Genomic DNA, 26,150 nt, shown 5'->3' with positions numbered 1-26,150 from the left:
CCCTTTGTTAGCCATGGATTGTTTAGCCTTTTAGTTGAGACTTGTTTCGTTAGCATAGGACAGTGGGTGTTATAAAGGCTGAGAGTTTTTTGAAGAAATGATTGCACTGTTAGGTTGATGTTCCCCGTTACCTAATTCAGACTCCAAGTTGATTTTAGCAGCAGCAGCTATAAAATTGCCTATAGAAGTTTCATTGTGCAGCCTAAAGCTTATCTTCCTTGTATCTAGAGGTGGTTTGTTAATGTTGGTTAGGAGAAATGTGGGGTAATGGTCAGTGGTTCTATCAATGATTATCCCTGAAGTAACCGGATAGGTTATGTTAGTCCAGATGTGGCCATGAGCCGTGGCAGTACTATCAGGGATTCAAGTAGGTCTGGTGATTAAGGGTATGAGGAAGCAGGAATTCATACAGTTAAGGAAACTAATAGCAGGAGGGTTATCGGGCTCGTAGAGGTCAATGTTAAAGTCACTTATTATAATAGGCAAAGACTTACAGTATGGAGTCAACAGTCTAGCAACAGTATGGTAGTTTATTTACATTAATAACAGATTGCTAATACTAAGGAGTAATTTAGAAAAGCAACTCCCAGGACCACAGGATCACAAGTCCAGCGTGCAGTCCGCTTGGCCGACCGGCTCCCTGATGGTTCCATTGCTGGCATAGCACTGCCTGATAAGACATAACATCAGGCTAGACATACAGTGTTACGACCCTGGGTTCTTCAGTGGAAACCAGAGGTCATATTAAGCTCTAAATAATTTACTTTAAGTTCTTTTGTGCGTTTGTCAATGCGCATTCCTATCTTTCTTGCCAGACGTAAGACGAATCTTGTTCTCACAGAGCATTCAGACTCTTGAGCTTGTTGTGGGTTAAGTATAACATTGTAGTAATTATTAACTATCCTCAGAACGAGTAAAGTAAACAATATTGTACATCGGTGAAGATTTGTAATGGGTAAAAGCTGCACGATCAATTAGGCTCTTCCCGGCACCACAACAACTCGACTGGACGCTGGATGGTTCTTCTCTGGCTGGCGGCGTGGTGTCAACAACTCTACTGTGTTGCTCTGCATCCCTCTCCCCTTCCTCCTACTTCTCTCCCTTACCTTATCCTGTGTCTAGTTTACAAATCTAAGCAGTGCTGCATGCTCGTTTTCTGGCGTAAGTGTGTAGTAATGTGTATAGGGTATCTCTAGTGTTTATATTGCTAATTTACTCTAAAGGGGGCCTCAGTGGAACCACGTGCTTCTCCAGTGGTACCAAGCTACCTAGAGATACTGGTAATGACCATTAGGGACGGAAAACGCCGTCAGTTCTCGACTTTCTGGGTCGAGCGGTATCTGCCAAAATCCTTGCAATAAATCAAGTGTGGAAAAAACCTTATTCTGACCTATGTTCTGCAATAAGTCAGTGAGCACGGGAAGTGGAAATCGATCAGGAATCGTAACTTGATTAAGTTTCCTGAAATCCACGACGGGACGCCAAGAACCATCCTTCTTGGGTACCAAGATTAACGGAGCATTCCATGGTGAAGTACTTTCTTCAATAACGCCATCATGTAACATCTCGTCAATGAGTCGGTCTGCAACAGCTCGTTGTGAATGAGGCAATCTGTATGCGGGTACAAAAATTGGGCGAGTACCTGGTTCCAGTGGAATTTTGTGAGAAATGAGGTGTGTCAGTCCAAGTTGTTCACCTGTCAGTGCAACAACGTTGCGATGCTTGTTGAGGATGGTCAGTAACTGAGATTGGGCGTCAGGGAAGTCAGTGGCGCTAAGATGCACAGGTGAGATCGCGATCAGATCTCGATTTGTTGTGTGAGTGAGTGCATGTACTATTTGGTCAGTAGAGACCTCATCCACTACTCGCACCGGTAACGAATAATGGGCAAAGTCAACAATGTGTGTGCCTGATGCAAGGTGAATGTTGGCATTGGTGACGTTGGCAACATAAACAGCAGTAGTGTTATTCTGCACCTGATGTAAGGACGGTTCTATGTAGGTACCATTGATTTGACATGTGTCACTGTCAGCTATTACGTGTTCTAGGTCAGATACACCAGGTATTTTGACAATAACCTTTGTTAGTGCATGAGAATGTAAGACTGTGTCTTGGTGTAAGATGCCTCTGACCTGACTGATGTTAGACTCCAGGCAAGTAAGGTAATGAACAATCGCTGGGGCCCCTTGCAAAGATTCATTGACCTCACCGACCTGCGAGACTGTGGAAACGTGCGTTGGTCTGGTGTCAGTAAGTGACTGAGTGACGGGTTTGTTTGGGCGTGACTGGTTAAGTGTACCCTGGTCTTCCCTGGTTTGTATGTACCTGACATAGTCCCAATGGTTGGTGAACTCATGTCCCATGGTGTACACACTGCAAAGAGGTACCACTGTATCACCAATTGTTGCTTCCCAACGGTAAGCATCGATAGTAACTCGGTAGTCTCTCATGGTGTTTAATCCGAGTAGGATGTCTCCAGGGAATCGTACTGCACCGGCTATTACACATGGCACGGTGAGTGATCTGTCATTAACTATTAACTCTATGTCCGCTTCACCTAACGCTGGAGTCATTCCTCCAGTAAGTCCACCAAGGTTGGAAACAGACGACTGTCGTATATCGAGTCGATCGCGTAGGCCATGATGGGCGTCTTGTTTAATGATGTTGATTCTAGCTCCTGTGTCTAGGAAAATCTTAACATGTCGACCCTTCAGGGTGGCTGAAATCAGAGGACCTTCTGTGTCCTTGATAGGCATCCTGTTAAACATGTTATTACGGGACTGACACAGTCGACGTGGTGTCTGGAGTACATGTACATGAGTACCGTCAGTGTGTAGTTCGTCCATGTTATCCTCCTCTGCTAAGGCACTGTACCTGTTACAGGTAGGCACTGAGTATACAGGGAGGGCGTCTCGCTTCCCTACGTCATACCGTTTACCCAGGCTGCTATACCTTCCCCCGACTGAGAGTCAAAGGGCTGACCTGTGTGTTCGTAGGTCGTGTCTGCATTATCCTTGACGGCCGTGGCGCCGTTTATCACGCGCGAGTCACGGTGTCCATCTGTGTCACGGCTGTCAGTTGTTGCGAACCTAACATGGGCAGTCGGTCGGGTCGCAGGGCTACGTGTAGGGCTCGGTCGGCGCTGGTTAGTTGTTGCAGCCTGCGGTTGCCTACGGGAAGGAGGAGTAGGACTAGAACGGTTAGCCTGGTTAGTACCGTGGCGGGCTCTACAGTCAGCAGTGTCATGTCCAGGTCGGCGGTGATATGTGCAATAAGAACGGGTGTGATCATGTGATCGGCCTGTGTAGTTATGTCTAGCATGCTGTTGGTAACGAGTGTTAGTTGATGTACACTCTGCCTTACGGTGTCCTGGTTTGCCACAGTTAAAACATTCTGGCGTTCGAGGTCGCTGAAGGTATTGAGGGGAGCCTGTTCTAGAGTATGACCTGGGGCCATACGAAGGCGGAGGAGACCTAGCACGAGTCTGAACATGTCTAGGGGTAGAACGCGTGACAACGTTCACAGTGGTATGCGAACTGTTTGCACGAAAAACGGCAGAAAGCTGGGCAGAATCCCGGGACTTTAGCCTGTCTGTGGACTCTACCATGACGTCCATTAAGTCCCAAAGTGTGTGGGTAGGACCAAAATTCCTAGCCTCAATGTCTTTCAGTATGGCCTCGGGGGCATGACTCTGCATGGCACCGAACGCCAATAGTTTACCCACATTCTGTATAGTGAGGCTTCCACTAGCGTCCCATCTAGAACCCATCAAGGCTTTCTCCAGTGAGTCCTGTAGCGTAGCTAGACGCGTGGCAAAAGCGTTGCGTGTTTCATCAGGACGCATTACCGCAGTAGCTAATTGGCGAGCAATGCCAAAGGGATCACGATCAACTACCGATATATATCTCCTACGAAAGAATTTCTTAAATTCTTCCCAGTCTACAATTTTCTTTAAGTCAGGTGTTCCTGCTACGAGATACGCATCTCCAGATTTATAGTCAAGTGTGGACGTCGCCATACTGATATAGTCTGCGTCTGTGACAGCAGTACCCTTGCTCCTCGCTCTAGCCTCTACACTAGCGAACCATGTCTCCAAGAGGGTTGGATCCTTTCCACTAAACGGGCGAATGTCAACAGATTGTGTAAGAACTGTAACGGTGTTCGAGTTAGAACCCGCTGAATTCAGGGCTTGAGTCATGATTACTGAGTCGCTGCTGGTTGTAGAGGTTAACGAGGATAAGCTACCGAGAGCTGATGTCGGAAGTTCACTGGCTAAGGATAAGTGAGCGAGCTCACTAGTTAAGAGTAAGTTACTCTCCGATAGTGAACGAGACCGTAGACTGTAGGGGTAAGTGCGCGAGCGAGGCCTGAGCGAGTATCGGTTATCCATAAAGTAAGTTTACATTGTGCCCACGAAAGTCCACAGTTTACTCTACTACACAAATAACAAAGGGTACTTAACTAGAGCTGAAGGCTGTTAGGGCTGCAATCCGTTCAACAGGGCAGAGATGATCTGGTCGTCACAGGTCCGGCGTCGTGCTGTGGCGTCGTGCTGCGGCGTCGTCGGCGTCGTCGGCGGCAGGAGACGTCAGGTGCGGCAGAAGTCGTCAGGCGGCAGGAGACGTCAGGCGGCAGGAGACGTCAGGCGCGGCAGGAGACGTCAGGCGCGGTAGAAGTCGTCAGGCCAGACAGCGAGGGGTGGTAAGGTGACGTCAGGCAGGCACCAAGGCTCGTTGAGTCACGGTGAGTCACGGCGAGTCAGCTGGTGGCGCGCGGTGAGTCAGGCACGGGCGCGCGCTGGGTGAGTGAGCCAGTGGCGCGCGCTGGGTGAACAAGGCACGGGGCACGCTGGGTGAGTCAGGCACGCCGAACTGTTGCGATGCTGTGCTGCTGTGCGCTGCTGTGCTGATGTGTTGCTGCGCACTGCTGTGTTGCTGTGCTGCTGCGACGCTGTGCTGCTGTGAGCTGCTGTGCGTTGCTGTGAGCTGCTGTGCGCTGCTGTGAGCTGCTGTGTTGCTGTGCTCCTGCGCTGCTGTGAGCTGCTGTGCTGCTGGAGGACAGGGGTGAATCCCACTAAGCTGCCAACCAGTGTAACATCGGTCGATGTTGTTGTAGAATGATTAGGTTGTGGGCAGGAATTGGAGTACCAAACGTCCACTGCTTTTTCTTAGTTTTATTATAAATATATATATATCTTCTATCTTCTACACGGGCCACGAACTAGCTTGTAGAGTGTGTAAGGAAGCGCGTGTAGACGCTCTGATGCCCGGGGTGTGTCTGAGGTCTGTGGTCTGCAGCAGAGTAGATTGCATTCAAATCTGCTGACACGTTGTTGATGCTTATTAAGTTGTTTAGCTTAAGAGGGTATTAGGTCACCCTATGTGTATGTCCATGGGCGACTAACTGGCGTCCAACAAGTGTCCCTTGCCTAGTAGACTTTACCCTAGCTTGTCCCAAGTGTAAGCCTTGTATACTGTCTATGTGGACCAAGGTAGTTAACGTAAGATAGTGTGGTAAAGTAATTATTGTTATTGTTGTGAATGTATATGGGGGTTGTTAAGAGGGTTTAATAAATTAGTTTTTGAGGTGTATCCATTACTCCTGTTGTAGTGGCGTAATTAATTGTATCCCAGACGACAGATCTGTTCTAAAACCTTAAAGTATAACAGGAACCTATGTTCCTTGGGGGCCGGGCCTAATTGTCACTACCCTGTTACACCTTGATTCTAACTGCTGACCCTGCTCCATAATACTAGATCCCCCATAGTAGCCCACAAGTTTATAACATACAGCCAGACTATCTAACTATATCTATTTACAGTCTCCGTGGTGTAGTGGTAAGACACTCGCCTGGCGTTCCGCGAGCGCTATGTCATGGGTTCGTATCCTGGCCGGGGAGGATTTACTGGGCGCAATTCCTTAACTGTAGCCTCTGTTTAACGCAACAGTAAAATGTGTACTTGGATGAAAAAAACGATTCTTCGCGGCAGGGGATCGTATTCCAGGGACCATAGGATTAAGGACTTGCCCGAAACGCTACGCGTACTAGTGGCTGTACAAGAATGTAACAACTCTTGTATATATCTCAAAAAAACTAAAAAAAAAAAAACTAAACATACAATCGGGTTCTTAAGCTAGATATAGCCAGGCTGTTAAACTAGACATAGCGAGGCTGTACCACTAGACATAGTTAAGCTAGACATAGGCTGTTAAGCTAGACATAGTCAGGCTGTTAAGCTAGACATAGTCAGGCTGTTAAGCTAGACATAGTCAGGCTGTTAAGCTAGACATAGTCAGGCTGTTAAGCTAGACATAGTCAGGCTGTTAAGCTAGACATAGTCAGGCTGTTAAGCTAGACATAGTCAGGCTGTTAAGCTAGACATAGTCAGGCTGTTAAGCTAGACATAATCAGGCTGTTATTCTAGACATAACCAGGCTGTTATGCTAGACATAACCAGGCTGTTATGCTAGACATAACCAGGCTGTTAAGCTAGACATAGTCAAGCTGTTAAGCTAGACATAGCCAGGCTGTTAAGCTAGACATAGCCAGGCTGTTATGCTAGACATAGTCAAGCTGTTAAGCTAGACATAGCCAGGCTGTTATGCTAGACATAGTCAAGCTGTTAAGCTAGACATAGCCAGGCTGTTAAGCTAGACATAGCCAGGCTGTTATGCTAGACATAGTCAAGCTGTTAAGCTAGACATAGCCAGGCTGTTAAGCTAGACATAGCCAGGCTGTTAAGCTAGACATAGCCAGGCTGTTAAGCTAGACATAGCCAGGCTGTTAAGCTTGACGTAGTCAGGCTGTTAAGCTAGACATAGCCAGGCTGTTAAGCTAGACATAGCCAGGCTGTTAAGCTAGACATAGCCAGGCTGTTAAGCTAGACATAGCCAGGCTGTTAAGCTTGACGTAGTCAGGCTGTTAAGCTAGACATAGCCAGGCTGTTAAGCTTGACATAGTCAAGCTGTTAAGCTAGACATAGTCAAGCTGTTAAGCTAGACATAGTCAAGCTGTTAAGCTAGACATAGTCAAGCTGTTAAGCTAGACATAGTCAAGCTGTTAAGCTAGACATAGTCAAGCTGTTAAGCTAGACATAGTCAAGCTGTTAAGCTAGACATAGTCAAGCTGTTAAGCTAGACATAGTTAAGCTAGACATAGGCTGTTAAGCTTGACATAGGCTGTTGGGCTAGACATAGCCAGGCTGTTAAGCTAGACATAGCCAAGCTGTTAAGCTAGACATAGCCAGGCAGTTAAGATAGAAATAGTCAGGCAGTTAAGTTAGACATAACCAGGCTGTTAAGCTAGAAATAGTCAGGCTGTTAAGCTAGACATAGCCAGGCTGTTAAGCTAGACATAGCCAGGCTGTTAAGCTAGATATAGTCAGGCTGTTAAGCTAGACATAGCCAAGCTGTTAAGTTAGACATAACCAGGCTGTTAAGCTAGAAAGTCAGGCTGTTAAGCTAGACATAGGCTGTTAAGCTAGACATAGCCAGGCTGTTAAGCTAGATATAGTCAGGCTGTTAAGCTAGACATAGTCAGGCTGTTAAGCTAGACATAACCAGGCTGTTAAGCTAGATATAGTCAGGCTGTTAAGCTAGACATAACCAGGCTGTTAAGCTAGACATAGCCAGGCTGTTAAGCTAGATATAGTCAGGCTGTTAAGCTAGACATAGTCAGGCTGTTAAGCTAGACATAACCAGGCTGTTAAGCTAGACATAGTCAGGCTGTTAAGCTAGACATAACCAGGCTGTTAAGCTAGAAATAGTCAGGCTGTTAAGCTAGACATAGTCAGGCTGTTAAGCTAGACATAGCCAGGCTGTTAAGCTAGATATAGCCAGGCTGTTAAGCTAGACATAGCCAAGCTGTTAAGTTAGACATAACCAGGCTGTTAAGCTAGAAATAGTCAGGCTGTTAAGCTAGACATAGTCAGGCTGTTAAGCTAGACATAGCCAGGCTGTTAAGCTAGATATAGTCAGGCTGTTAAGCTAGACATAGTCAGGCTGTTAAGCTAGACATAACCAGGCTGTTAAGCTAGACATAGCCAGTCTGTTAAACTAGACATAACCAGTCTGTTAAGCTAGACATAGTCAGGCTGTTAAGCTAGACATAACCAGGCTGTTAAGCTAGACATAACCAGGCTGTTAAGCTAGACATAGCCAGGCTGTTAAGCTAGACATAGCCAAGCTGTTAAGCTAGACATAACCAGGCTGTTAAGCTAGACATAGCCAAGCTGTTAAGCTAGACATAACCAGGCTGTTAAGCAAGACAGTCAGGATGTTAAGCTAGATATAACCAGGCTGTTAAGCAAGACATAGACAGTCTGTTAAACTAGATATAACCAGGCTGTTAAGCAAGACATAGACAGTCTGTTAAACTAGATATAACCAGGCTGTTAAGCTAGACATAGTCAAATTCAAATTCAAATGTTTATTCAGGTAAAGTACATACATAAAGTACATTACATTTCTCCCACACTACCCATCAACATTGGTGTTCCCCAGGGCAGCATACTTGGCCCTCTCCTCTTTCTCATCTACATTAATGACCTTCCAAATGCCTCCCAACACCTCAAACCAATTCTATTTGCTGATGACACAACCTTCATTTACTCCAGTCCTGATCCCCTTGCTCTAAATGCCACAGTAAATACTGAGCTTAATAAAGTCCATCTGTGGCTAACTGCCAACAAACTCACCCTTAACATTGACAAAACTTTCTATATTCTGTTTGGCAATAAATCCTCTAATCAAATAAATCTCAAAATAAACAATACCCAAATTTGTAACAAATTAGATGGCAAATTCCTTGGCATTCTCATTGACCACAAGCTGAATTTCCAGGGACACATTCTAAACATATCAAAAAAAGTTTCAAAAACTGTGGGCATTCTTTCTAAGATCAGATATTATGTACCACGCCCTGCCCTGGTGACTCTCTATTACTCCCTTATCTATCCATATCTCAACTATGGTATTTGTGTTTGGGGCTCTACTACCCAAAATCACTTACGTCCTCTAATTACTCAACACAAAGCTCCTATTAGGACAATATCCAATTCTGGCCCCAGACATCACTCGGTACCCCTACTCAAATCTCTGAATATGTTAGACATTAAGTCACTGCACATTCTCTCATGTGTATTATACATATATAAAACGCTAAACTATAATGCCAATCCTGATCTCAAAAGCTTCATAGAAGGTTGTAACAGAACCCATGAGCACCACACCAGAAATAAATACAGTTTTGATATTCCTAGAGTACGACTAAATCAAACCAGAAATGCTCTACAAATCAAGGGGTCCAGAATGTGGAATGACCTTCCCAACCATGTTAAAGACTGTACCTCTCTCAACCGGTTTAAGTTAAAAACGAAGCTATACCTAATAAATTCCATGTAACCCACCTTACCCCCCTGTTGTCAACCCATGTATGTTTTTTGTTTTTTTGTTTTTCAAATCAACGCTGTTTGAATGTAATTTTCTGTAATAATTTGTAATTGTATTTGTGCTGCTTTTTCAACAATGTTCCCCCCTCTTTTACCTCTATTTTTTATATGTACTCATCACATCTTTTCTTTTTACCCATTAGTTTTAAGCTGTAGTCATTAATGTTTTTCCTGCCCGAAACGCTTTGCGTAATAGTGACTTTAGGCATTGTATGTACTAGCTCTATCTATAAAGCCAACAAACTTTGTAAATCTCTTTATGTATGTACCTTACCTAAATAAAAAATTATTATTATTATTATTATTATTACATACAAGGGGTGATACAAAAATTGATGAATTTATAGATAGAGCTAGTACATACAATGCCTAAAGCCACTAGTACGCAAAGCGTTTCGGGCAGGAAAAACACTAAAGACTAAAACTTAATACTAATTGAGATTAAAGTATAAAATGTGTTGAGAAAATATAAAAATAAAAAGGGGGAAACATGGCAGAAGAAAGCAAAAATACAAATTGGTCGACAAACAGCATTGTTTAAAAATAACAGACATGGGTTGACATTTAAGGGGTAAGGTAGGTTACAGGGAGTTAATTAGGTAGTACTTAGTTTTTATCTTAAACTGGTTGAGAGAGGTACAGCCTTTAACATGATTGGGAAGGTCATTTCACATTCTGGGTACCTTGATTTGTAGAGCATTTCTAGTTTGATTAAGTCGAACTCTTGGAATATCATAAAGGTATTTGTTTCTGGTGTGGTGGACATGGGTTCTGTTACAGCCGTCATTCGATATAAAGGATTTCAGAGTATAGATCAAAAGCGAGATATGAATTCATCTAATATCTCATATCACAGGATGGTTAGTTATACACGGAATTAGGAGAAAACATGAAATGCTAGTTTATTATTGAATATTGCGTTGGAGAGGAAGAGAGGGAGGGAATTATCAGGGGACAGCGCCAAGCCATCCGACTATTCAGTCAAGCTGTTAAGCTAGACATAGGCTGTTAAACTAGACATAACCAGGCTGTTACGCTAGGCATAACAGTTGTTGTATTGAGTGTATATTCTACTGCATTACTCCTTGTAATGATCCTCATATTGTGCTTCAGTTATCCAATGTATAACCCTGAGACGTTTTCCTAATTGTACTTAGGATTCCTTGTTCATTATTGTGTATTGTTCTGATCAGCTTTTGTGTCAAAAATTCTTGCAATGTACCTGTAAAAATTTTTTTTGACAATTTTACTGTAATTATCCTACTTAAAATCATCTGTACTTGTAAAGTAAAGCTGTAAAGTACCTGTTAAACACTTTTTTATCATTTTTACTCTTATATCTCCAAAACTTTCTGTTAGTTTAAGGATTTGCTCTAAGGTTAGATTAAGGACTTGCCCGAAACGCTATGCGTACTAGTGGCTTTACAAGATTGTAATTTGAACTCAAACTCTATGTTCTCTCTTAACCACCAATGTACTTTCTTGTATATATAAATAAATAAATAAATAAATATTCAGCCTGTTACGCTAATCATAGCCAGCTGTTAAGCTAGACAAATATAAATCTCAATTTATTTATTTATTAATTTATTTATTTATTTATGTACAAGAAGGTACATTGGGTTTGTGAGAATACATAGCATAGTACAGTAATTACACTCTTGTAAAGCCACTAGTACGCGCAGCGTTTCGGGCAGGTCCTTAATCTAACAGATAATTTTAAGTAGGTAAATTCTATCAGAATTAATAAAATGATAACAAATACATTGCAAGAAAAAAATGAGACGAGAGAGATTAGTAAGTATATTAAAGCACATTGGTATATTAAAGCTCTGATTGATTACATTGACAGCTTGATTGGTAATTTAAACAAGATTAATAGACACCATACAGCAGATTGACAGCACATATAAGAAGACAGCAATGATCACAATGATAAAGATGTTCAGATTGGGTACATAAAGATTGGGAGATTGGGTAGCAATAGATACAGTGCAATTTTAAAGCAAAAGGTATAAAACTATGAAGATGAAATTAGGTACTTTTTAGTATTGTTTTTGAATGATGCAAAAGTTGGACAGCTTTTCAATTTAATAGGGAGTGAGTTCCATAGACTGGGTCCCTTTATTTGCATAGAGTGTTTACACAGATTAAGTTTGACTCTGGGGATATCAAAGAGATATTTATTTCTGGTGTGGTGATAATGGGTCCTATTACATCTGTCCAGGGAGAGTTTCAGAGCAGGATTTGCATTTAAGAACAGGGTTTTTTAAATGTAATTGACACAAGAATTTGTGGAGTGAGATTATGTTTAGCATGTTTAGGGAGTTAAACAAGGGGGCTGAGTGTTGTCTGAAAGAAGAATTTGTTATTATTCTGATAGCAGATTTTTGCTGGGTGATGATGGACTTGAGGTGGTTTGCAGTGGTTGAACCCCATGCACAGATATCATAATGTAATAGTGTATTAATATCTTATTAGAATAATGTAATAATAGTGTAATAATATCGTAGTGTAATATCATGGTTATCTTGAGTTGATTTCGGGGCTTTAGTGTCCCCGCGGCCCGGTCCTTGACCAGGCCTCTACCCCCAGGAAGCAGCCCGTGACAGCTGACTAACACCCAGGTACCTATTTACTGCTAGGTAACAGGGGCATTCAGGGTGAAAGAAACTTTGCCCATTTGTTTCTGCCTCGTGCGGGAATCGAACCCGCGCCACAGAATTACGAGTCCTGCGCGCTATCCACCAGGTTTGGCCATGGTGTAGTGTAATGTGGTGTAGTGTAATATCATGGTGTAGTGTAATGTGGTGTAGTGTAATATCATGGTGTTGTGTAATGTGGTGTAGTGTAATATCATGGTGTTGTGTAATGTGGTGTAGTGTAATATCATAGTGTAATAATATCTTATTAGACATACAGCCATATAAACAAATTACAATGATGATTAACTATATGCAACAAAGGGGATTTTTACATAGTAAATGTAAATTTACTCTGTAATGCCATTAATTACTATAATTAATAAATTTGTAAATGCCGAAACACATCTGCAATATAAGATCCAGCTCGATAAAATCATCAGAACAAATGTGGAACCTTTGACAAGCTGTCGGCTTCCTGTCCTCGTCGTCACTGGCGAAGGTGGGCTTTTGGTAAATATAGTTTAGTGCCCCCATATCTCGATTCACATACATCTATAGGTTCTAGAGCAACCCGTCCGCTTATGAATCAACCCGTCCTCTTAAAAATAACGTCACTTTTGGCTGGTATGCGCGATATGGCCAAATTTGGACGTAATTTGAAATGAAATCGACTCACAAAAGTGACGTTCTGTTCCGTTTTCTATTTGAGTCGTCCGGCGTACGCGCAGAGGTTATAAGAGGACACTTTAAATTAACGTTTTTCATAACGTTTTGCAACTTTAAGAGAATTTCCTGCCCACCTAACCTATCAGAGGACCCTTAACTTACTGTTGTTGAAAAAAAAAAATCCAAAATTTATTTTCATATTTTTTTCATTTTCAAATTACGTCCAAATTCGGCCATACGGACAAACGGCCAAAAGCGACGTTCATTTTAAGAGGACAGGTTGCATAAATAACGTCGCTTTTCGCTTGTATGCGAGCTACGACTAAAAATTGCCGTAAATGAAAATGGAATCGGCTCACGAAATTTGATTGTTGCCGCCGAAGGCGGCTAGTTTATTGTGCACCCCATACTCATCCTGTGAGCGGTAGCGCAAAAGCATTACAGAGGGCACAAAAGGTCTTTATCAGACCTCATCTTAGATTATTACATAAACAATTTCTTCAATCCTTCACACCTTATAAATACAATGTCAGCTAGTTACAGAGAAAGTGCTATTACAAGAGCTACATATTTACAGTAAGTCATCATACATTAATGGTAGGTCTTGTCGTTAATACATAATAGTTTGGCCAATGGGGATATTACAGAGTCATAGGGAAGCTTCTGTTTATTATTAGTCCTCACAATACACTACTTGTTTCTGAATCTCATATGTCGTTCATCTACTGGAAGCAAAATGTGGGTACAGTGCAAGGATTTCAGGTAATTTATCCATGGTAATAAGATAGATTGCCATATCATACAGAGTGAGCTTAGATTTATCTCTAAAAGGCTCAATTTTACAACAATCCAAGATATAGTGTTCGAGTGTGTGTCCCTGCCTATGTCCACACACTTTACACTTTACTTCATCTAGATCCCTATACAAGCCGAACTGCCAGAGATACTTGTAGCCAAGTCTTATACGAGCTGTGACAACATCTGTTAGTCTACTGACTTTGTTACTTGCCCCATACACATGTTTTACTTCACACATTTCATTGTGATGAACAATGGACCTACTAGTTCCAGTTTGCACTGTTCTACTTTCTTCAAATCCATCTAGGAGTTCTCGTCTAATGACACTTTTAAGGGACCTATTTGATAACTCAAGATTCCATTCAATACTGTCTTTATTTACTGCAGCCTTAGCGCACTGTCCCGTTTTCTGTTTCCACACGGTCATAAATCCATGGAACAGCCTACCCGCCGAAGTCGTAAATGCCAAAAATGTTAAATTTTAAAATCCAGCTGGTAAAAATCATCAGGGCAAATAGGGGAACTTTGACAAGCCGCCAGCTTCCTGTGCTCGTCGAGGCCACTAGTGTGTTAGTGGCCCTCAGAGTCATTAACACTTATAGTTTTAATACTGAAAAATTCTCATATGCCATTGATGCCATTGATAAATATGACAACAAAATTGGCCCCAAAATTGACCCCTGTGGTACCACACTTACCACATTTCTCCATTCAGATTCTTTCCCATTTAACACGACGCTTTGTTTTATCCATTCTAGTATTCTACCATTTATTCCACGTTCCTGTAATTTCCTTCCAGTCCTTCATGTGGTACCTTATTGAAAGCTTTAGTAAAATCCATGTATACTACTAAATCAACCGGAATTCCTTTGAGTAGCTGGTTACCGTTTCCACAAATGCGAACAGGGTTTGTAGGGCAGGATCTATTTTTAACAAACGTAAGGGTTCAAGGCCAGCTGCTCTTATTATCCCCTATTCCACACAACCCCACCTCTTACGTTGTTTGAAAAGATCCTATTTTTCAATATGCTTCTGTCCTTTTGTTGAGCTCTTCACAATACTGTGCACCAGCTCATCCAACATTAGGGTCAGTGAACCACGTTTTACCACTTCTTGTCTTGCGAATACGCCAGCAGTTGCCCTAAACCTGAAGAACTTCTGATTTTTCGCTTTATTGAATTATACATCATCATGCTTGATATTATATATCTATTTTGAATTGGTGAATAACACTACTCAAGCAAGCTGGAGATATTTGTATAGTCGAGACCGTATATGGAGCATGGAGAATACGAGACATAATTAATTCAGCTGGGCGCCGCCAGTGCAGGAGTCAAGGGTCAGCCCAGCATGCTATATACGACAACCTCCACCACCACTACCACCACCACCACCACGCACTACCACCACGCACGCTAGTGCTCACATTGTATCGGTGTCTCCTCGGCACCATTGCTCTAACGTGTTCCCTCAGCTACATAAGAGACAAACACCCTATAACTGGAGACGTGTGAATGTGTATCAACTACAATTTAGCAGAAGAAAATATATTGAATACTGTGAACTGTTATACATCGTTGCTTTGTACTGTGAACATATATTGTATTTAAGTAAACTGTTAACATAAGTCAGATAAATATAAGATGCAAGGAAGAAACTCTCCCTGTTCAATGTCACAACGCCAAACACACTTCCCACAACATATCGTCCAGGATAACGAGATTAAAACTCAGCATGTGCTTCCAGAAGCAGCGGATCAGGAATTACAAGCACTTTGTATAAGAAAGGATGAAGAAGTAGTGGACACACTGCAGCTGACAATAACAGAAGAAATATGTGAACACAGAGAAGAGGATGACACAGTCGTGATAGCCGGTCCGGACGGCGGCTGGTCTTGGCTGGTTCTCTTGGGATCCTTTGTTGTCATGGTCAGTTGTTTACTTTAACTTATTTATTATTCAACCCATACCCATCCTGTGACTTTAAATAGGGAAAAAGGTTACAGAGGCACAAATGTAAAATATCTGTTGAGATTGATTGATTGATGAAGATTAAGCCACCCAAGAGATGGCACGGGTACGTAATGCTTTTGCGCTCTTTCGTGTGATCAGTATTGGGTACGCAATAAGCTAGCCTAAGCTGGTGGCAACAATTAAAGGCACACATTGGGCTCAGAAAATGAGTCCCAGAATTTGTTTAGCAAAGCAACTCACATCATTGAAGAACATATATATATGTTAACTGTTGAACTGACTCACCGGCTCCTACGTAACTAGTCTTTTATCTTATATTTTCACATTTTTTGTGTGTATTATTTCAGTTTGAATGAATTAAGTCATGCACGTTTGTATGTATAACTGCTCATGCGCATACTCGAACGTATAATTAACTGTGTTCAACAGTTAATCACCACTGCTCACAATTGAACAACCCGGATTCGATTCCCGGATGGGACAGAAATGGTTGGGCACGTTTCCTTTCACCTAACGGCTCTGTTCACCTAATAGTACATAGATACCCAAGAGTTAGGCAACTGTTGTGGGGTGGCAACCTGGGGAGGGTCAATAGTTCAACCTTGGAGGTATCTCAGAGCTGATATACCCGAAACTGTACTTGTGGTCGATGTCGAACCCATTGATGATGTGACAATTTATAGTAAAGTAAGTAAAGAAAAGTAAAGTAAATTTTATTCAGGAAAGTACATACATAGTTGATTTACAAACATAATGTTGGATTTATAGATAGAGTTAGTACATACATTACATAAAGCCACTTATTATAGTACGCATAGTGTTTCGGGCAAGATGAGGTGGGGTAAAACCCCTTAGACTAAAACTTAATAGTAATTGAGCTTAAAGTATAAATTGCGTTGAAGGAAAAAATAAATAAAAAAGAAGGGGGGAACATGGTAGAAAATAGCCAATATACAAGTTGGTCAACAAACAGCATTGTTTAAACATAGTAAGATATGGGTTGACATATTTAGGGGTAAGGTAGGTTACATGGACTTAATTAATTTTAGTTAATTATACAGAATTTTGTAATTAGCTCATCAATATTCTAACTTGTTTAGCTAAATGAATTGTGGGGTTCAGTCCCTGAGCCCATTATGTGTCTCTGGCACATAATGTAACCCTTTCCACTACCGCCCACAAGATGGGTATGGGGTGCATAATAAATTAACTAACACAGGCTTCCTGTGTATATTATTATTATTAATATTATTTGGTAAATTATTCCATAGTTGTTGTAGTCTTTATTTTAATAAAATTTTGAGAGGTAGAGCCAAGCAAAAGAACTATCACAGTCTTAGAGCTGACATGGTATTACGTTTCAGGGTTCTTGAATATGTTTAAGACGCAAGAGAATGTGTAAACTGCTTGTTCGTTTAAGATGAGCAGTGTTTACTGAAGGTTGCGGGTGTATGTATGTGTACTTACCAAGTTGTACTTACCTAGTTGCGCTTGCGGGGGTTGAGCTCTGGTTCTTTGGTCCCGCCTCTCAACTGTCAATCAACGGGTGTACAGATTCCTGAGCCTATTGGGCTCTATCATATCTACACTTGAAACTGTGTATGGAGTCAGCCTCTACCACATCACTTCCTAATGCTACATTTGTCTACTACTCTAACACTGAAAAAAATTGTAATGTCTCTATGGCGCATTTGGGCACTCATTATCCACCTGTGTCCCTTAGTGCGTGTGCTCCTGGTGTTAAATTGTCTGTCTATCCATCCTATTAATTCCTCTGAGAATCTTGTATGTGGTGATCATGTCCCCATAACTCTTCTATCTCCCAGTGACATGAGGTTTAATTCCTGTAGTCTTTCCTCGTAGCTCATACCCCTCAGTTCTGGTACTAGTCTGGTGGCAAACCTTTGAACCTTTTCCAGCTTAGTCTTATCCTTGACTAGATATGGACTCCATGCTGGAGCCGCATACTCCAGGATTGGTCTGACATATGTGATATACAAAGTTCTGAATGATTCCTTACACAAGTTTCTAAAGGCCATTCTTATGTTGGCCAACCGGGCATATGCCGCTGATGTTATCCTCTTGATATGGGCTTCAGGGGGACAGGTCTGGCATGATATCAACCCCCAGGTCTTTCTCTTTGACTCTTGAAGTATTTCATCTCCCAAATGATACCTTGTATCTGGTCATCTGCTCCCTACACTTATCTTCATTACATTACATTTGGTCGGGTTAAACTCTAACAACAACTTGTTCGACCCTTCCTGCAGCTTGTCCTTGCTACATACTCCTCTTTCTTATTCCTTCTCATAATTTTGGCGTCGTCAGCAAACAATGAGAGGAATGAGTCTATACCCTTTGGGAGATCATTTACGTATATCAGAAACAGGATAGGTCCGAGTACATGTGTGTGTGTGTGTGTGTGTAATTACCTAAGTGTAGTTACAGGATGAGAGCTACGCTCGTGGTGTCCCGTCTTCCCAGCACTCTTTGTCATATAATGCTTTGAAACTGCTTACGGTCTTGGCCTCCACCACCTTCTCACCTAACTTGTTCCAACCATCTACCACTCTGTTTGCGAAAGTGAATTTTCTTAAATTTCTTCGGCATCTATGTTTAGCTAGTTTAAATCTATGACCTCTTGTTCTTAAAGTTCCAGGTCTCAGGAAATCTTCCCTATCGATTTTATCAATTCCTGTTACTATTTTGTATGTAGTGATCATATCACCTCTTTTTCTTCTGTCTTCCAGTTTTGGCATATTTAATGCCTCTAACCTCTCCTCGTAGCTCTTGCCCTTCAGTTCTGGGAGCCACTTAGTAGCATGTCTTTGCACCTTTTCTAGTTTGTTGATGTGCTTCTTGAGATATGGGCACCACACATCCGCTGCATTGTGTGTACTCACCTATATGTGCTTGCAGGATCGAGCATTGACTCTTGGATCCCATGTGTGTGTGTGTGTGTGTGTGTGTGTGTGTGTGTGTGTGTGTGTGTGTGTGTGTGTGTGTGTGTGTGTGTGTGTGTGTGTGTGTGTGTGTGTGTACTCACCTAGTTGTACTCACCTAGTTGTGTCTGCAGGATCGAGCATTGACTCTTGGATCCCGCCTTTCGAGCATCGGTTGTTTACAGCAATGACTCCTGTCCCATTTCCCTATCATACCTGGTTTTAAAATTATGAATAGTATTTGCTTCCACAACCTGTTCCTGAAGTGCATTCCATTTTCCCACTACTCTCACGCTAAAAGAAAACTTCCTAACATCTCTGTGACTCATCTGAGTTTCAAGCTTCCATCCATGTCCCCTCGTTCTGTTACTATTCCGTGTGAACATTTCGTCTATGTCCACTCTGTCAATCCCTCTGAGTATCTTATACGTTCCTATCATGTCCCACCTCTCCCTTCTTCTTTCTAGTGTCGTAAGGCACAGTTCCCTCGTTCACAGTTCACACACACACAGTGTGTGTGTGTGTGTCTGTGTCTGTGTGTGTAAATTGTGAGGGTGCCGGAACAACCGTGGACATCTTCAAGAGAAAACTGGACGGTTTTCTAAGAGAAGTTCCGGATCAGCCGGGCTGTGGTGGGTACGTGGCCCTGCGGGCCGCTCCAAGCAACAGCCTGGTGGACCAAACTCTCACAAGTCGAGCCTGGCCTCGGGCCGGGCTTGGGGAGTAGAAGAACTCCCAGAACCCCATCAACCAGGTATCAACCAGGTATCAACCAGGTACCACCTCTGGTGCAAGTGTAAGGACCCCTAGCCTCGGAAAATAAAATAAAGAGTAGTCTGAGAAGTCCTTTAGTTTAAACAAATTATATATTTGTTTATAACAAATTATTTTTACAGGTGTATATCTATTCAACTCAGTCAGAATTGCAGTACTTAGTAAAACAAAACATTACGAATAACGCAGCTGTTTCTAATTCTAACATATTTCCTTGTGGTGTTGGCAGACGCTTGTGTCGACGGTGGGGCCGTGCTTCAGCCTGGTATTCTCCAGCCTCTTGCATACGCTGGGGTCCTCCTCCACCACTGTCGCCTGGATCTTCAACACCTTCAGTCTGGTATGGAACGTGACGGGACCGGTGGTGGGGCCGCTGACCAGCGAGTTGGGTCACAGGCGGGTCGCCATGGCCGGCTCCATTATGATCGCTGCTGCTCTCATTGCCTCATCCTTCGCCTCATCCGCCTGGCACCTCCTCCTCTCGTTCTCTTTTCTCGGAGGTATGAGTCGCTATAATTCCTCACACCTCTTAGCTTCAGGCCCCTCCGTTTCACCCGTTTTCCTTCCACACCCTCCATTCGACAGCATCTCCCCCTTATCTTCGTGTGGATAGTGTAAGGGTACGCTATAAATGCTATAATCGATATAAGTCTAACGTGTATGAATACACTCTAGCTGCCTGTCCCCCACACAATGAATTATTGTTATAATTATTTACATACCATCACCACCTGTAGTTTAGTGCCTCGTCCTGTTCCCACCCCCTTGTGCGACTCCTGGTCCTGTCTCCACCCCCTTGTGTGACTCCTGGTCCTGTTCCCACCCCCCTTGTGTGACTCCTGGTCCTGTTCCCACCCCCTTGTGTGACTCCTGGTCCTGTCCCCACCCCCTTGTGTGACTCCTGATCCTGTTCCCACCCCCTTGTGTGACTTCTGGTCCTGTTCCCACCCCCTTGTGTGACTTCTGGTCCTGTTCCCACCCCCTTGTGTGACTCCTGGTCCTGTCTCCACCCCCTTGTGTGACTCCTGGTCCTGTCCCCACCCCCTTGTGTGACTCCTGGTCCTGTCCCCACCCCCTTGTGTGACTCCTGGTCCTGTCTCCACCCCCTTGTGTGACTCCTGGTCGTGTTCCCACCCCCTTGTGTGACTCCTGGTCCTGTTCCCACCCCCTTGTGTGACTCCTGGTCCTGTCCCCACCCCCTTGTGTGACTCCTGGTCCTGTCCCCACCCCCTTGTGTGACTCCTGGTCCTGTCCCCACCCCCTTGTGTGACTCCTGGTCGTGTTCCCACCCCCTTGTGTGACTCCTGGTCCTGTCCCCACCCCCTTGTGTGACTCCTGGTCCTGTCCCCACCCCCTTGTGTGACTCCTGGTCCTGTCCCCACCCCCTTGTGTGACTCCTGGTCCTGTTCCCACCCCCTTGTGTGACTCCTGGTCCTGTCCCCACCCCCTTGTGTGACTCCTGGTCCTGTCCCCACCCCCCTTGTGTGACTCCTGGTCCTGTTCCCACCCCCTTGTGTACAATACAATACAATTTTATTTAGGTAAGGTACATACATACAATAAATTTTTACAAGGATTGGTTGACTTATAGGTATAGCTAGTACATACAATGCCTAAAGCCACTATTACGCAAAGCGTTTCGGGCATGATAAACTTAAATGACAAGCTTAATACTAATTGAGCATAATGAGTAGAATGAAAACAAGAAATGAAAACATAGATGAAAAAGCAGCACAAATACAATTATGTCGACAAACAGCGCTCTTTAAAGAAAAACAGACATTGGTTGACAATAGAAGGGTAAGGTAATACAGGGAATTTATTAGGTATAGCTTCGTTTTTAACTTAAACTGGTTGAGAGAGGTAGAGTCTTTAACATGGTTTGGAAGGTCATTCCACATTCTGGGCCCCTTGATTTGTAGAGCATTTCTAGTTTGATTAAGTCGTACTCTAGGAATATCAAAACTGTATTTATTTCTGGTGTGGTGCTCATGGGTTCTGTTACAACCTTTTATGAAGCTTTTGAGATCAGGATTGGCATTATAGTTTAGCGTTTTATATATGTATAATGCACATGAGAGAATGTGCAGTGACTTAATGTCTAACATATTCAGAGATTTGAGTAGGGGTACCGAGTGATGTCTGGGGCCAGAATTGGATATTGTCCTAATAGCAGCTTTGTGTTGAGTAATTAGAGGACGTAAGTGATTTTGGGTAGTAGAGCCCCAAGCACAAATACCATAGTTGAGATATGGATAGATAAGGGAGTAATAGAGAGTCACCAGGGCAGGGCGTGGTACATAATATCTGATCTTAGAAAGAATGCCCACAGTTTTTGAAACTTTTTTTGATATGTTTAGAATGTGTCCCTGGAAATTCAGCTTGTGGTCAATGAGAATGCCAAGGAATTTGCCATCTAATTTGTTACAAATTTGGGTATTGTTTATTTTGAGATTTATTTGATTAGAGGATTTATTGCCAAACAGAATATAGAAAGTTTTGTCAATGTTAAGGGTGAGTTTGTTGGCAGTTAGCCACAGATGGACTTTATTTAGCTCAGTATTTACTGTGGCATTTAGAGCAAGGGGATCAGGACTGGAGTAAATGAAGGTTGTGTCGTCAGCAAATAGAATTGGTTTGAGGTGTTGGGAGGCATTTGGAAGGTCATTAATGTAGATGAGAAAGAGGAGAGGGCCAAGTATGCTGCCCTGGGGAACACCAATGTTGATGGGTAGGGTGGGAGAAATTGTATTATTCACAGAAACATATTGGAGCCTGTCAGTAAGGTAGGATTTGAGGTATTGTAGGGAGTGTCCTCTGACTCCATAATGATGTAATTTAAGAAGAAGGTTTTGGTGGTTGACAGTATCAAAAGCTTTACGCAGATCCACAAACAACCCAACAGGGAACTCATTTTTATCAAGAGCTGTATGAATCGAGTTAAGCATACCAATAAGTGCATCGTTAGTGCTTTTTTGGGGTCTGAAGCCATATTGGCAAGGGCAAGTATATTGAGTTTGGCTAGATATGAGTAAAGCTGCTTATAGATTAGTTTTTCAAAATTTTTTGACAAGTTTGGCAGGATAGATATAGGTCTGTAGTTGTTAACATCTGTGAGATCACCACATTTGTGGACAGGCGTTACTCTCGCTTTTTTTAGAATATCTGGGAAGGTTTGGAGTTCAAGTGACTTGTTGAAGAGCAAAGCAATAGCAGGGGCTAAAGATCTGGAGGCTTTTTTGTAAATTAAAGTTGGTATCTCCTCAAGGGCACCAGACTTGGTTTTAAGGGAAAGTATTATCTCATTGACGTCAGTGGAATTAATAGGCTTTAGGTACAGAGACTGTGGATAGTTACCTGTAAGATAGTCCTTAATGTCAGTACTGGAAGATGGAATATCATTTGCAAGGGATGAACCAATGGAAGAGAAGAACCTATTGAACTCAATAGCAGAATCAGAGGCTGAAAGCTGACCATCGTTATTAGACAGGAGAGTCGGTTTGTTATTTAAAGACTTCTTTGATCCCAATATTTGTGAAATTGTTCTCCAAGTTTGTTTAATGTTGCTCTTTATTTGGGTAAATTTATCTTCGTAGTATTTAGTTTTGGCTCGTCTAATTGTGACGTGACTAATTGTGTGACTCCTGGTCCTGTTCCCACCCCCTTGTGTGACTCCTGGTCCTGTTCCCACCCCCTTGTGTGACTCCTGGTCCTGTTCCCACCCCCTTGTGTGACTCCTGGTCCTGTTCCCACCCCCTTGTGTGACTCCTGGTCCTGTTCCCACCCCCTTGTGTGACTCCTGGTCCTGTCCCCACCCCCTTGTGTGACTCCTGGTCCTGTCCCCACCCCCTTGTGTGACTCCTGGTCCTGTTCCCACCCCCTTGTGTGACTCCTGGTCCTGTTCCCACCCCCTTGTGTGACTCCTGGTCCTGTCCCCACCCCCTTGTGTGACTCCTGGTCCTGTTCCCACCCCCTTGTGTGACTCCTGGTCCTGTCCCCACCCCCTTGTGTGACTCCTGGTCCTGTTCCCACCCCCTTGTGTGACTCCTGGTCCTGTTCCCACCCCCTTGTGTGACTCCTGGTCCTGTCCCCACCCCCTTGTGTGACTCCTGGTCCTGTTCCCACCCCCTTGTGTGACTCCTGGTCCTGTTCCCACCCCCTTGTGTGACTCCTGGTCCTGTTCCCACCCCCTTGTGTGACTCCTGGTCCTCTTCCCACCCCCTTGTGTGACTCCTGGTCCTGTCCCCACCCCCTTGTGTGACTCCTGGTCCTGTTCCCACCCCCTTGTGTGACTCCTGGTCCTGTTCCCACCCCCTTGTGTGACTCCTGGTCCTGTTCCCACCCCCTTGTGTGACTCCTGGTCCTCTTCCCACCCCCTTGTGTGACTCCTGGTCCTGTTCCCACCCCTTTGTGACTCCTTTGGTGGTACAGATACCGTATGTAAGACACGAATAGATTAACGAGTAGTATAATGAGAGGAGATGAGAGTGAGGAACATAATATCTGATTTTAGTGAGCATACCGAAAGTTTTTTTTATAATTTTTTGACTATGTTGTATGTGGGTGCTGGAGTTGAGTCTCTTTATATATAAGCCAAGGGATCTTTTCATAATTTTTAATGCTAATGTTTACATTGCCTATCTGAAGTTGAATTTGCTTTGATGATTTGCTTCCAAATAAAATGTAGCAGATCTTTTTTATGTTTAGTGAGAGTTCGTTGGTTGATATCCATGAGTGGATTTTTTTTTAATTCGTTGTTAACAGTATTATTATAGTGTGGGGGTTTTGGGGTCTGAATAGATGAAGGTAGTATCGTCAGCAAATTGTATAGGTTTACGATTGTTAGAAACATTTGGCAAATCACTGTGGTATATAAGAAATAGAGGTCCTAATATGCTGCCATGTGGCACTTCTATGATTACCGGTAAAGTAGGGGAGGTTATGTCATTGACGGCTACATTTTGGTGTCTGTCACTGAGATAGGAACGAATATAGTTCAGAGCAAACCCTCTGAGTCCATAGTGGCGAGGTTTAAGTAAGAGGTAGTTATGATTTACAGTCTCAATGGCCTTTCTCAGGTCAGTGAAGAGGCCAATTAGGAACTCATTTTTGTCAAGATTATATAGCTGTGTAGATTATATTAAGCAGACAAATAATGGCATCATTGTTATTCTTTTGGGGACGATAGCCAAACTAGCAGGGACTTAACATGTTACATTTTACAAGGTAAGAGTAAAGCTGTTTATAAATATTTTTTCAAATATTTTTGATAGTATCGGTAGATTTGATATTGGTCTGTAATTGTTTATGTCAGCTGTCTCGCCTCCTTTGTGAACTGGCGTTACTCCTGTTTTTTTTTTAAAGATATCAGGAAAAGTATGACACTAAAGATTTGTTGAATAAGCTATAGGTGGTGCAAGGGCATAAGCAGCACTCTTATATACCATAGATGTTATTTTAATAATAATAATAATAATAATAATAATAATAATAATAATAATAATAATAATAATAATAATAATAATATTTTATTTAGGAAAAGTACATACATAGTTGCAGAGTTACAAACATTCTGATTATTTATAAGCAGAGCTAGTACATTCAAATACCTAAGCCACTAACACGCATAGCGTTTCGGGCAAGGTGTGGAAGAAAAAACTTAGACTAAAACTTAATAATAATTGAGCTTAAAGTATAAATTCGATTGAAAGAAAAAATAAAAGATAAAAAAGGAGGTACAAAATGGGGGGGGGGTAGAAACATGGTACAAAATAGCAAATAAACAAGTTGGTCAACAAACAACGATATTGAATTTTGTAACTAGCTCATCAAGATTGTAACTTGCTTAGCTAAATGAATTGTGGGGTTCAGTCCCTGAGCCCATTACGTGGCTCTGTAACCCTTTCCACTACCGCCCACAAGATGGGTATGGGGTGCATAATAAATGAACTAAACTAAACTCAACAAACAACATTGTTTAAGAATAGTAAGACATGGGTTGACATTTAGGGGTAAGGTAGGTTACAGGGAGTTAATTAGGTAGTACTAGTTTTCATCTGAAACTGGTTGAGAGAGGTACAGCCTTTGACATGATTGGGAAGGTCATTCCATATTCTGGGTCAATTGATTTGTAGAACATTTCTAGTTTGATTAAGTCGTACTCTTGGAATATCAAATAGGTATTTGTTTCTGGTGTGGTGCTCATGGGCTCTGTTACAACCTTCTAGGAAGCTTTTAAGGTCAGGATTGACATTACAGTTCAGCGTTTTAAATATATAGAGTACACATGAGAGGATGTGCAGTGACTTAATATCTAACATATTCAGAGATTTGAGTAAGGGTGCCGAGTGCTGTCTGGGACCAGAGTTAGATATTGTTCTGATAGCAGCTTTGTGTTGGGTAATTAGAGGACGTAAATGATTTTGGGTAGTAGAACCCCAAGCACAAGTACCATAGTTGAGATAAGGATAGATGAGAGAGTAATAGTGTCACCAGGGCAGGGCGAGGTACATAATATCTGATCTTAGAAAGAATGCCCACAGTGTTTGAAACTTTTTTTTGCTATATTTAGAATGTGTCCCTGGAAATTCAGCTTGTTATCGATGAGGACACCAAGGAATTTACCATCAACTTTACTACTGATTTGTATATTGTTTATTCTTAGAATAATTGCATTTGAGGATTTATTACCAAACAAAATATAGAAAGTTTTGTCAATGTTAAGGGTGAGTTTGTTAGCAGTTAGCCAAAGACGGACTTTATTTAGTTCAGTATTCACAGTGACATTTAGAGCAGAGGGTCAGGACTGGAGAAAATGAAAGTTGTGTCATCAGCAAATAAGATTGGTTTGAGGTGTTGAGAGACATTTGGAAGGTCATTAATGTAGATGAGAAAGAGGAGAGG

The 26,150-nt window shown here is 42.5% G+C and overlaps 1 protein-coding gene across 1 annotated transcript in view; it reads left to right on the top strand.

Moving 5' to 3' along the window:
- The first annotated feature begins 1,015 nt into the window (after positions 1 to 1,015).
- The window catches only part of LOC123774804 (monocarboxylate transporter 12-B), a 37,912-nt gene continuing 12,777 nt past the window's right edge, over positions 1,016 to 26,150 (top strand). The window contains exons 1-3 of the mRNA XM_069310840.1: positions 1,016 to 1,161; positions 15,305 to 15,486; positions 19,477 to 19,747. Of these exons, the coding sequence (XP_069166941.1) occupies positions 1,017 to 1,161; positions 15,305 to 15,486; positions 19,477 to 19,747 (598 nt within the window). The 5' untranslated portion in view covers position 1,016. The remainder of the gene's footprint in view (positions 1,162 to 15,304; positions 15,487 to 19,476; positions 19,748 to 26,150) is intronic.

This window comes from Procambarus clarkii, chromosome 68 (assembly GCF_040958095.1).
Source record: "Procambarus clarkii isolate CNS0578487 chromosome 68, FALCON_Pclarkii_2.0, whole genome shotgun sequence".
Classification (NCBI taxonomy): Eukaryota; Metazoa; Arthropoda; class Malacostraca; order Decapoda; family Cambaridae; genus Procambarus; species Procambarus clarkii.
This window is presented reverse-complemented; position numbering and strand designations above follow the sequence as displayed.